Source organism: Hemicordylus capensis, chromosome 15, assembly GCF_027244095.1.
Source record: "Hemicordylus capensis ecotype Gifberg chromosome 15, rHemCap1.1.pri, whole genome shotgun sequence".
Taxonomy (NCBI): domain Eukaryota; kingdom Metazoa; phylum Chordata; class Lepidosauria; order Squamata; family Cordylidae; genus Hemicordylus; species Hemicordylus capensis.
The window spans coordinates 9,748,917-9,761,981 of NC_069671.1; the positions used below are offsets into that span (position 1 = coordinate 9,748,917).

Below are 13,065 nucleotides of genomic sequence, written 5' to 3' on the forward strand. Positions count from 1 at the left end.
ATGTTCCTAAGCATCCAAAGCTTGCTTCTAACTTTCTATCTATCTATCTTGTACACTGCCCCAAACTTTCATCTCTAGGCAGTTAACAATAGCATAAAACAAGTTAAAAACATTTACAAAAACTTAAAACAATTTAAAAATCTAAAAATAAACCAGAGATTAAAACCTAAAAAATTTAGGAAGCTGAGAAAGCTTGGTTAAAAAGATGGGTTTTCAGGTGTTTTTTTGAAAATTGCCAGAGATGGGGAGGATCGTATCTCAGCAGGGAGCGCATTCCACAGTCTCGGGGCAGCGACCGAGAAGACCCGTCTCTGTGTAGCCACCAAACGAGTTGGCAGTAACTGGAGACAGACCCCCTCAGATGACCTCAGTGAGCGGTGGGGCTCGTAGGGAAGAAGACACTCTCTTAGATACCCAGGGCCTTAGCCGTTTAGGGCTTTATAAGTTATAAATAGCACTTTGTATTTTGTACGGAAACCTATTGGCAGCCAGTGTAGCTCCATCAGTAAAGGAGTAATGTGGTCTCTCCGAGATGTTTTGGCAGTAACAAACACAGCTACCCCCTCGGATTAATTTAAGTGTGTCATCTAGCTATTCCTGTTCAAAGCTCATGAAGTGTATTACGAGTCCTTCAGTGACTCTATAAGGAGCAATTCTTCCTTTACAGCCGACATGTGGAAGTCCTCTGAATGAGGCAGGAACTGCAGAGGAGAGTCAGGAGGCCTCGGCGGGCCGGTATTGCCTTTGGCTCAAAGACTAAGCCCGACTTAGCTCCATGATGTAACCTTCCTCCTAAATTCCTCTGCACAGCTCCGCATTCCTGCCTGTGCCTCCCACCTCTCCAACACAGGCCGTGGAGAGAAGGCTGCTTCCGCGTTCCCTAACCCTAACACAACAACAACAACAACAACAACCCATCAAACCACCACACCACACCACACCACACCACCACCACCACCACCGAGTCATACACACCGGCGAATCAGGTGGGAAATGCTTGTGACTAAAATATGGGTCACCAGCTCCATTAAATGGGGAAGAGAGCTGGTCTTGTGGTACTAGCAAGCATGAAGCGTTCCTTTTGCTAAGCAGGCTCTGCCCTGGTTTGCATTTGAATGGGTGACTACACGTTGAGAACGTGAGCGTTGTCAGATATTTCCTTTAGGGGATGGGGCCCGCTCTGGGGAGAGCAGATGCATGCAGAAGGTTCTGAGTTCCTTCTCTGGCATCTCCAAGAGAGGGCTGAGAGAGAATCCTGCCTGTGATCTTGGAGAAGCCGCTGCCAGTCTGAGTAGACCATGCTGAGCTAGAGGGACTCAGTAGAAAGCAGGCCCCTAGGTTCCTAAATAAATCAACTCAATTCACTTTGCCTTAACCTTGCAGTCCTCTTCCTGCTCTCACCCCCCACCTCTCATACTTTCCCTCAGGTACATATTTCACTGACCTTTGAACTGGAAGGCTTCTCCAGGGATGGAAATATAACTCTGTCCTTGCATTGGGAAGCGGTAGTGAGGCACATTCATCTGCTGAGGAGGCACCTTGGCCACAGAGTAATCTGCGTAATAAGGCAAATGTTCAGCAACAACCCGGAAACCAAGACCTGCCACCAGTCATATTACAGAAGCATGGGGGAGTGTTGCCTGCTGAAATAATGGCGCTCCTCATATGCTCAGAGGCACATTACCAAATTCTTCTGGAACATTCCTGTAACGCTAATCTCCAGCTTTCGCTGTTGCCACTAGTCTACGCAGTCTGGTGCAGCAGTCACCATTCTATGCAGGTAGTGGCTTGGCGCGTGGAAGACCCGACTCAATTGTGCTTCCATGGTTATGATTTTGTCGGCCAATACAGTATCTCAGACTTGACGGACCACACCTCATGCCCCCATGGCACAAACACATCATGGGCCATTGGATGTCGTCTTGTTTTGGAGCTCAGTTGGAGCTGCCACACCCATAACTTTCCCTGAAAGCCAAAGGTTTTTCCCCCCCTTTAATGGAATATACTACTTCAACGAGTTTCTAGAACCCAAAGGTTTTAGAAACTCTTTTAATACCTGCTACCAATCTTGATTTCCTTGGAGAAAACGGAGGGGGGAAGTTGGAGATTTGATGAGTCAGAAAGAACAAAATAGGGGGCATTTGTCTACCATTTTGCAACATCTGCAACCCCACACGAAGAAGCCAAGCAAGCAAAAGTGAAAGGTATTGCCCTTTCTTTGTTCTCTCTGGCTCCGTTCAGACACATGGGGGCACAACCGCCTTGGCCAACGCATGGCAGATGCTTCTGGGAATCAGGTCATCAAGTGATAATTGCTCAGAGAGCCAGGCCTTCAAGTGATAATTGCAACCACCATTTACAACACAGGACCAAAAATAAATAAATTAATTAAAAACCCTGTTTTGGAAACATAATGTGTTGAGCCAAAGGGGGCTGATCTTATTTTGTTCCTTTCCTGTCTGAACTGCATAAACTCTTTTGTGACAGATATCTTCCCCCCACCCCCGATTAAAAGGAAGAGGATTGACAGGCTACTGTAAGCTTCCTTTTCCCTGTCAGCAAGTGAAAAGCTGCAGATGCAGGCATGCCACTTTGAGATTATCCAGACTCTGGTTTCGAGACAGGTGCCGTGTATGCAAAGTAAACTTCACCTGCCACTGATGAGGTCCCTTGGACAGTGATTGCCGACGGGCCTCCTTTCAGATTGCGGGCCACGTGCAGCATCATGGTGTCAATCATTTCAACTAAATCTCCTGTGATGTCCACTTTCTGGAAGCAAAAGCAAAGAAAGAAAGAAAGCCACAGTGATGAGGATGTGGAGTCGCCGAGCGAATCTCATTGCCAAAGCAGAGCCCAGGCCTGAGAAATGAACTCGTCTGTTAAGAGAGTCAGAGAATGGTGGCCCAGAGGCAAATGGCTGATCCAGCAGGCCAAAGAGCAGTCTATGCAAACACTGAGGTCATTCACACAATCAAAAACTCCCAGGTTTGGGAGCTGTGTATGCTCCCAATTTTTGGTTGTGTGGAAGCAAGGTAGGAGGAAAAGCTGGGTAGAAGTGCTTGGTAGGAGGAAACAAAGTAGGAGGTAAACCTGGGTAGTTTTTCCTCCCATCTTGCTTCCACACAATCACTTCTACTCAGGTTCTCCTCCTCCCTTGCTTCCACACAACCAAAAACTGGGAGCACACAGAGCTCCCAAATCCAGGCAGGACACAGTTTTTGATTGTGTAAATGACGTCAATGAGTAGGCCACTCTTCATCTAATGGCATTGCTCATAATGAGGAGTGAGACCAGAATCTGCAGCTTCCAGGGGCATAGTGAGGGGAGAGTGGGCCCATGTTCACATAGTGAACACAGGTGGCCTCCCCACTCAGGCACACATGCTCATGAGCATACGCGCATGCCCCCACTTGCCCAGCTCTACCCACCCTCCTTCCATCAGCCGGACTCTCAGCCCTATCTTGGAGATGCTAGGGAGGGAACTGGAACCTTCTGCATACAAACATGCAGTTGCTCTTCCAAGAGCGGCCACATCCCATAAGGGGAATATTTTCCACATGTAGTCTCCCATTCAAATGCAAACCAGGGCAGACCATGCTGAGAAAAGGGGACAGTTTCATGCTTGCTGTCACAAGACCAGCTCTCCTCCCTATAGACCAGCCCTCCTCCCTATAATGAATTGGACCTGGTGAGTTCAACCCAGATCCTGACACCTTGTCTGAGCTTGACTACAGAGTTCAAGATCCTGGAGTTCAAGATCCCCATTTAGAAGCTGTATCTCCTAAGCCAGATTCTTCTGAGGAATTAGGCCTCTTCCTGCCAAGGTCCCCACACTCCCTGGTGCCTGCCTCTTCTCTGCTGTACACCACACACCAAATGGAAACTCACGGAGAAACGATGGGCTACTTGCCTCTGGGTCTGAGAGTGCTTTAAAGTTCATTCCTCAGCCCCTTTAAGGCTCAGTCAAAATAATAAAGCCTGGGTGGGTTATTAGGGGCCAGGAAGGATACAAAGGCCATTCAGAGCTATGGCTCTTTGAGAACAACTTGTCTGTTCCCTGGGTCCTGTCCAGAGTGCTGAAGAACTTGTCACTGATCACCTTTTTTTCTTTGCCTGTCTTGTACAAGACATACAAGAAAGAAAATACATCTGTCCCTGCATGTTTTCAGGAAAGCACATCTGTCCCTGCATGTTTTCAGGAAAGCACATCTGTCCCTGCATGTTTTTAGGAGATCAGTCATGACTATTTTATTCCAGCAAAGGTTTTTAAAAAATATTGTCTGTTTAAGATGTGGTTTTAGTCTGCCGCTAATTGTATTCTGACGTATTCGACTTCATTTTAATGTGTTTCCATTCTCAGTCACCTTGGATGCACAATTACGCAGAAAGGTGGCGGGATATGCATTAACCAAGCAAACTAACTGCATTGATCAAAGATGCAGAACTTTCATATCACCGGCAAAGCTGGGATGTGCAAACAGGTTCGACGTTGAACCTGACATGACCCAGGCCATGCAGAGGTCTATTGGGCAGGTGCAGCAGCCTCCCAAATGGCCGGTGTGCCAAGGGGGAAAGGCTGAAAACTGGCCGAAGAACCGGCTGTTTTCTGAAGTAAGGGAGGCCGGCGGGGGGAGGGGGAACCTCCACAGACACACACCCCACCTCAGACAACTCCCCCAGAGGGAGTAAGATTTTAAAAATTAAATTAAAAAAACACTCGTGAACACACACACCCAGACCGGACTGGGCCGGAGCGGGTGTTTGAGGGGGTGCTGGACCAAACTGGCCCAGCCCAGTTTGGGTCCAGTTGTCGTAAATCTGTTAGCTTGGCTAACCCAACAGGATTTACATCCCCTTCAGCTCTCCCTCTGTGAGTTAAACAGAAAGTAGCAGCAAAGCTGCACGAAAGAAAATGAAAGACCCACAAAGAAAAATAGTAGTAAACGAATCAAGTCCTCTGAACTAAACTAGGTACCCCCCCCCCACGATAACTGAGTAATAACTAAAAAGAAAACAACAGAGCAAGGAATGAATAGAACAAAGGACACCAGAGCAAGGAATTAACGGAACAAGAAACACAGAGCAGGAAAGAACAGAACAAGGGCAAACTGGAACTCGAAAAGTTGAGGAATTCTAAATAGAAACACGATCTGCGGTAAGCAAAAGCTGCTAACAGCATCTGTGCAAGTCACAGACTGCTTAATATATGGCTCAAGAAAACCGGCAGCCAATCAGGCTTTCCTGAGTCAGCACTTCTACTTCCTCTCTTGTGATATCCTGCACCTGCGTGTCTCCCACTGAGCCTTCCTCTTGAGACGTCTTCTCAAGACAGGTGAAATCCCAGCCTCCTCCTGATCAGCCTGCTCCTCAGCCCTCATGTCTGGCAGCTGTTCCAATTCCTCAGCTCCAGATTCTGGTCTCTCTGTCAAATCCTGTTGCTGTGCCTCTGAGCCCTCACTACCAACCGAGTCCTCCTGTTCCTCTTCTGAGTCAGAGGTCTGAGTCATGACACCAGTTCAGACCTGAACCGAGCTGGACCAGCCGGTTCCATGCACACCCCTACTGCAAAAGTAAACCCATGTTCGCACGGAGGGGAACCCAGCAAAGTGCGGTGATCTGGAGCAGATAAAAGTGGTGGACAGGGAAAGGATTGAGTACCCTCCCCACCCCCGCAAAAATGGCTCCTTTCTCATGTTGCTTTTTCTAGAATAAAAGTAAATAGATATCAGGGTTCTGCTACATGGGTTTGTATGTAAAATGTATTTAGGCCCTTAGGCATTACCTGCGTTGAGTTAGCCCAGCTGGATAGGGAAAGAACACCTTCCAAGGTTTTAAAGAATGCCTATGAATAAATAACAGCCAGATTATTTCATCACACTGCTGTTCCCCTCCCCACAGGAAACCACATTTAAGGCAGAACTCCCATAGGCGTCCTCCCTGTATATTCAGTCTCAAATAATAGACATGTATTCATGCATATCACAGAGAAACATCCTTGCCTGATGCTTAGATCTTGTATGGTAATATTTTAAAGAAATGGGGTATTTGTTGGTGCTAACATGACAATAAATTCTGATTACATTCTCATTCATGTATGCTGCTCAAGACAGTGAGCCCCACACTGAAATATTGTGAAAATGATTGAAATTGCTGCAAATACCCAGAATCTAAACAAGGTTATAGTATAATTAAAAACTATTACCAGATGGGTGTGTGTGTGTGTGTGTGTGTGTGTGTTGTGTGTGTGTGTACACTAGGAAGTGTAACCCGTTGTTGATCAGGCAAAGTCATTTTGCGTAGATTACATTTATAGGCAAGTTCAGCAAATGAAATAGATATCAAATTTTTAAGAATATATAACTGATATATATTCCTCTCATTGACGATCTCTACAACAGGAAAGGGGATGCAGTTCTCTGGAACAGTTCATATTGAGTGCTTTCCCATTCCAAAGTTTTATTAGGCAAACAATTGGCTGATTTCTGCTACTGATAGTAGCAAAAGGATAGCCTGTTCCACAATATGCAGTGGATTTTTGTTTTGTTTTGTTTTTTTCCAGTGCTTTGCAGCCAGCCTCTAACAAGTCTGCAAAGATATTATGCTAAAAGAGGCAACATGCAGGAGGATGAGATGGCAGAATCCTGAGGTTGTAGTAAGGATGCAATTGTGGGAAAGCACATTTTAATGCTCTCTTGCATTTTTTTTTTAAACAACCCTTCCTGTAAGTGGAAAACTAGCATAGCAGGATGATCTGGAACCTTTATCCCTGAAATGCTAGATTTTTACTTGTGGTGTGTTTTTTAATTTGCATTTTTATAGAAAATATATTGTGCCCCACTTTGGGCTCCTGGAGGACCCTGTTGGAGATGTGACTCCATAGGCATTGAAGTAGAGTGTAGGACTGCCCCCTTGTTCTCTCTCATTTCTTGTTCTCTGCTCGCTTATGATTGGTAGGTTGTCTCTTAGGACACTCCCTTCTTCTCTCTGATCCTTCCTCTTCCTCCAACCATGAGGTATCTAGTACAGGGAGAAGGCTTTGTAACTTCTTAAAATAAACCTGTACTTGTTTTGATTATCAAGCCAGAGGTTGCCGGTTCGAATCCCCGCTGGTATGTTTCCCAGACTATGGGAAACATCTATATCGGGGAGCAGCAATATAGGAAGATGCTGAAAGGCATCATCTCATACTGCGCAGGAGGAGGCAATGGGAAACCCCTCCTGTATTCTACCAAAGACAACCACAGGACTCTGTGGTAATCAGGAGTCGACACTGACGGCACACTTTACCTTTACTTGTTTTTAGCCCTTAAACACTTGTCTTCCGTTCTCCTCGCTGTTCTCATCCAACTGAGTTTCTCTGCTAAATAAGGGGTTGACTCAAATTCTCTCCTATAGGCCCATGCTCTCTAGCAATGCCCATGCCTTGCACACAGAAATTCCTAGGTACCTTTCTTCAGATCGGGCTCCTTTTGAAATCCTGATGCGTTGCTGCCAGTCAGTGCAGTCAACTCTAAGCCAAATGGTTTGACTCAGTAAATGGCAGCTTCTGTAAATTGACTCAGTAGATGACAGTCTGTGTTCAACTCACAGAACAGATGCAGATTTTAAAAACGGGAAAGTGGGGAAAGCACAAATGTCCTATTTGCTTTCCTGTTGTCTGAGCAAATAAACTGTGTCTCCACTGCTATTGCCCAGGGGTTTAGCAGCACAATTGCTGTCAAAATCACAGCTGATGACTGTCACAACCATTCTTCCGGGCCCTGCTAAAAGGGGAATCATCTGCCTGCCGGTGCCAGAGTTTTGTTAGCAGAAAAATGACTCCTCCACCCCCGGCTAGCACAAATCCTCTCAACAATGGAGTCCGTAACACACAAAGAAAAGAGGAAGGGGCAACACACAAGAGCCATTCAGCAAAGGCAGATGATGGGGCTGAGGTGGGGGGTGGGGGGAAATTGCCTGGAAGTCAGCAGAAGATCTGCCAGAGTGGGAGCCAGGGGGTAACGTCCAGTTAGGAACACAGGGGGCTGCCATATACCGAGTCAGACCCTTGGTCCATCTAGCTCAGTATCGTCTACACAGACAGGCAGTGGCTTCTCCAAGGTTTCAGGCTGGAGTCTTTCTCTCAGCCCTAGCTTGGAGATGCAGCCAGGGAAGGAACTTGGCGCCTTCTGCATGTAAGCAGGCAGATGCTCCACCTCTGAGCTACGGCCCCATCCCCCCAGGGGAATATCTTGCAGTCTTTGCAACCAGGGCAGAGCCTGCTTAGCAAAGGGGACAATTCGTGCTTGCTACCCCAAGACCAGCTCTCCTCCCTATTTGCATTATATCGCTGTGTGTTATACTGAGAAACTATTCCCACAACCAGGAGAGATTGTGCTAAGGGAGCCCAGCCCGATTTCTCCCAGTTGTCTGCTGCCAGGGGAGTCGCACAGCTCCTGGCAGCAGATTACCAAAATTACCCCACCCCTTAAATGAGGTTAGCAGAGCGAGCACTCCGCTCACCCCATTTAGTTGATCATGGGCTGCCACGCCGCGCCGTGGCAACACATGAGGAGACCCCCACCGGGAGGCTAAAACAAGCATCCCAAGCCCTGGGGGTCTCTCCAGAATTTGCACTTGCACGGGGCATCCTGGAACTTTCAGGGGGCAGCTGGCCCCCGATACCCACTGCTCCTGCCGGCTCCCTGCCCGTGTGCGGGGAGAGCGGGCTAAGCCCACTCTCCCTGCACTAACCCTAACGGTGCTTCACCCCAATCGTGTGAAGCGCCTCTGAGTCGGGTCATTGGTTCATCTAGCCTTACCTAGAGATGCCAGGAATTGAACCTGGGACCTTCTGCATGCAAAGCAGGTGCTCTACCACTATGAATATACATAGGAAGCTGCCATATACCGAGTCAGACTATTGGCCCATCTAGCTCAGTATTGTCTTCACAGGCTGGCAGTGGCTTCTCCAAGGTTGCAGGCAGGAGTCTCTCTCAGCCCTATCTTGGAGATGCTTCCAGGGAACAAACTTGGAACCTTCTGCTCTTCCCAGAGCAGCTCCATCCCCTGAGGGGAATATCTTACAGAGCTCACACATCAAGTCTCCCATTCAGATGCAACCAGGGCAGACCCTGCTTAGCTAAGGAGACAAGTCATGCTTGCTTCCACCAGACCAGCTCTCTTCCATCCCCAACTCCTGGCATGCCTCTTCCTGTCCACATGAGCTGGCAGGCCATATTGTCTCAACCAACCTAGACTGAGTTTTTAAAAAAAAACTTCCTGTTCCATCTTTACATTTCCACCATGCTGAATTGCAAGATTCCTGCAACTCTTGACAGCGCCACTGCTGAGGCGTTCAGTGCCATCTTGTTACCTCTTCCCCATTTTCCCGACTAGATTTTCTTCACCTACAAAGATTGCCTCACACACACCTCCCTCCCCAGCCCTGCCAAGAGCTATTCGCTTGACTCAGAGATGAACTCCCTTTCTCTCAGCAAACTGAGAAATGACCGCAGCAAATTGGCTGACAGGTGAAGGAAACGTACCTCCGTGAGGTTGAAAGCAGTGCTTGCTGTGAGAGATTCGTTGGGCAAGGCCTGGGAGATGTTTTCCAGATAGTCCAACATGGCGTTGGGGGAGCCGAAGTTTCCTCTCTCTTCTGTCAGGTTAATGATGATGGGCTGGTAGGGGCTGGTGGAGAGCTGAAAAATTGACACAGACAAGATGGGTGCTTCTGGTCCTCCTCTGTACAATAAATAGCTGCATTGCTCAAAACTGGACTTTGGGAAAGCTAAAACCCAGTGCAGTTGTGGGAAGCAAGCGTCTGTTCTTGTGGCAGAACCCCAAAGAGAAGAAAGAAATGAAAAATGATGCTCAAAGACCAGTTTTTACCTCAGCAGTCAGGGCGAAGAAGCATCATGTAAAGCAATGGCTCTCATATTTAGCCCCGGGGGAGAGCAACTGGCCCTATCTGGCCCCAGTATAGCATCCCTCCCAGTGGCTATTGCTGGCATCATCTACTGCTGCTGCTGCTGCTACTACAAATATTTATATACCCACTTTCAACCAAAGTTCTCAAAGTGGTTTACATAGAAAAAATAAATAATACATAAATAAGATGGTCCCCTGTCCCCAAAGGGCTCACAATCTAAAAAGAAACATAAGGCAGAGATACCAGCAACAGCCACTGGAGGGGCGCTGTGCTGAGGCTGGATATGGCCAGTTGCTCTCCCCCTGCTAAATATAAGAGGATCACCACATCTACTCTGTTTCTTTTTAAGCTGTGACCTCCTTTGGGAGAGGGAACCATCTTTAGGACCTTTTGTGGCATGCAGTTTGGGAACTCCCTTTGCTAATGGGCAAAGAGCAAATCCCCCTTGCTCAACCCCGCTTAGTGACTGGGCAAAGAGGCCTGTTTCCACATGGAGGCTCTCTTATATTTAGCAGGGGGAGAGTAACCATCCCTATTCAGCAGGGGTTCCCGACCTGTGGTATGTCAGACGTTGCTGGACTACAGCTCCCATCATCCCTAGCTACAATTTATTTTGGCTGGGGATGATGGGAGTTGTAGTTCAGCAACGTCTGGAGTACCATAGGGTTGGGAAGCCCCTGAAGTATAGCATCCCGTCCCTGGACAGTTGCTGGTATCTCTCATGCAGCTCTCTCTCAGTTGGTGGCCTCATGGGGGCAGAGAACCATTTTCTCTTCACTTTTGCAATGCAACCTATTATGAGAACCTTTTTGTGTTCAAAAGCAGAGTGGACAGCAATAAATAATAAATGAGTCCCCCCCCACCTTGTGGGGGGAGGTCAGCCTTAAGTAGCTCCCACCCCACCCCCACTCACTAGGCCAAGTGGCACCTTTTTAAAATGGCAGCTTATATTTAGCAGGTGGGGGGAGCCACTGTCTCTGTTCAGCCCCACATGGCATTCCTTCTGAGGGGCTGTTGCTGGTGCCTCCCTTCGACTGCGTTTTTAGACTTTAAAATCCCACTGGGGCCGGAGCGGTGGTAGTGGGAACCACTTTCTTTCTCTTCGCTTTTGCTCTGCAACCGACTGTGAGAACGTCTTTTGTTCAAAAGCAGAGAGCTGCTTGCTCAGGGGTGCAGCTATATTGGAGTGGATGAGTCCAAAGCACCCGGGGGCCCTAGCTCCTGTGGGCCCTCCAGCTCCACCCCACCCTATTTTCTTCATTATCTCCCTCACTCTGAGGGGCAAACACAGGTCCCTTCTCCCCTAGCTACGCCCCTGGAGCTGCTCAGTAAATCCCCCCTGGGCAAAGCTCGGCATTATTAAGCAGTCCCCACTCACTGGGGCAAGAAGCACCTTTTCAAAATGGCGGCTCTCTTCCTATTTAGCAGGGGGAGAGCAACTGTCCTTCTTCAGCCCAGCAAAAAGTCCTTTCCAGGGTCCCCTCTGCGCCCCGCTTGTGCTTCTTTTGAGATTGTGACACCCCCACCTGGGGACAGGGGACCAATCTCAGGGCCTTCTTGTGACACACCATTTTGAAAATCCGCCCCCTGGTTACAGGGCCAAGGGGCACCTTTTCAAAATGGCAGCTCTCACATTTAGCACGGGGAGAGCAACTGTCCCTCTTCAGCCCCCAGCATCCTTCCAGTGTCTATAACTAGTGACTTGACTTGACTTGACAGTGTAATTAATATATATATTTAGTCTTAATAATAACTACCCAGGCGTTTAGCTATAATTAAGCAGATGGAGACCGCCTCCTCAGCTCCTGAAGGCCCCCCAGCTCCACTCCTCCCATTTTCTTCATTATCTCCCTCACTCCGAGGGGCAGCCGGGGAGAGGTCCAAACATGGCCCCCTCTCCTCTAGCTACACCCCTGTAACTACCACAAGCTTCTCTCCAGGCTTTTCTCATCGAGTTTCACACGTTTCTCCTCTGGTCCGAAATTCCACTCTCAAATATTTTCTCTCTCTCAGAGCCAGCCCATGCATTTAATTCTGGCTTTGGAAGTTCTCCCTGGCTGCAATGGAGGAGAAAGTTCTCCCTGGGGGAGAGCTGGTCCTGGGGTAGCAAGCATTTTCCTGAACAGGGTCTGCCCTGGTTGCATTTGAATGGGAGGCTACATTTCTGAGAACTGTAAGATATTCCCCTTAGGGGATGGGGCCGCTCTGGGAAGAAGCAGGTTCCAAGTTCCCTCCCTGGCAGCATCTCCAAGGTAGTGCTGAGAGAGACTCCTGCCTGCAACCTTGGAGAAGCTGCTGCCAGTCTGTGTAGAAAATACTGAGCTAGATGGACCAGTGGTCTGACTCAGTATACGGCAGCTTCCTATGTTCCTCTGCATTCTCTCTCGGGGCCTGTTTGACAATGTTTTCTCCCCCAAACTGGTCTATGTAATTAAAAAGGGGGACACGCTGAGGGCACATATGTTTGGATGGAACTCCCAGATGTCTCGATGTCCTTCTGCTGCATTCCTTTATCGCAGGAAGGGGTCCGTTTGAACCACCACTTTATAGCAGCCCATATACTAGCCTAAACGTTTTAATTTCCGTTTTTAAACTCTCGGCTGTTCAGGAGGGAAGAAAATATCATCCGAACCTGCCCTCTATCTGCCTACCTCCTTTCCCGTCATCGCCATAGTGACAGCCTTTTCTATCACCGTTCCTGTTTCCCCCCTGCCTCCAATGCTTCAAACACCCACAAGTCTCTCTCTTTTCCCCCACGAAGGTTTCTACCTTGCTGCTCCAAGGAAATTTTCAAGGAAAGATTTCCAATTTCCAGAGAAAGATTTCTTGGAAATTTCATTTCCAAGGGAAGATTTCTGGAAAGTGAAATACCACGTAGGTTACGTAGGAAGCGGTCTTCTCCTGAGTCAGAACATTGCCCCATCCGACTGAGTATGGTCTACACTGACTGGCAGAGGCTCGCCAGGGCTTCCTCCAGGAGTCTTTCCCAGCCCTATCTGGAGATGCCAGTAACTGAACCAGCAGAGGCTCTACCACTGAGCTACAGTCCTTCCCCAGAGATCTGCCATATACAGAGTCCATCTAGCTCTGTATTGTCTACACTGCCTAGCAGACGCTCTGCATGGTTGCAGGCAGGAGTTTTCCCCAGCTCT

The 13,065-nt window shown here is 48.2% G+C and overlaps 1 protein-coding gene across 6 annotated transcripts in view; it reads right to left on the reverse strand.

Moving 5' to 3' along the window:
• The window catches only part of ADGRD1 (adhesion G protein-coupled receptor D1), a 218,311-nt gene that overhangs the window by 175,479 nt on the left and 29,767 nt on the right, over positions 1-13,065 (reverse strand). For 5 of the 6 annotated variants that reach the window (XM_053280100.1, XM_053280102.1, XM_053280098.1 and 2 more), the window contains 4 exons: positions 9,528-9,683; positions 5,783-5,842; positions 2,652-2,769; positions 1,445-1,555 (listed from right to left, as the gene is read on the reverse strand). In XM_053280100.1, the coding sequence (XP_053136075.1) occupies positions 1,445-1,555; positions 2,652-2,769; positions 5,783-5,842; positions 9,528-9,683 (445 nt within the window). The remainder of the gene's footprint in view (positions 1-1,444; positions 1,556-2,651; positions 2,770-5,782; positions 5,843-9,527; positions 9,684-13,065) is intronic. The other variant, XM_053280099.1, reaches the window with a different exon arrangement.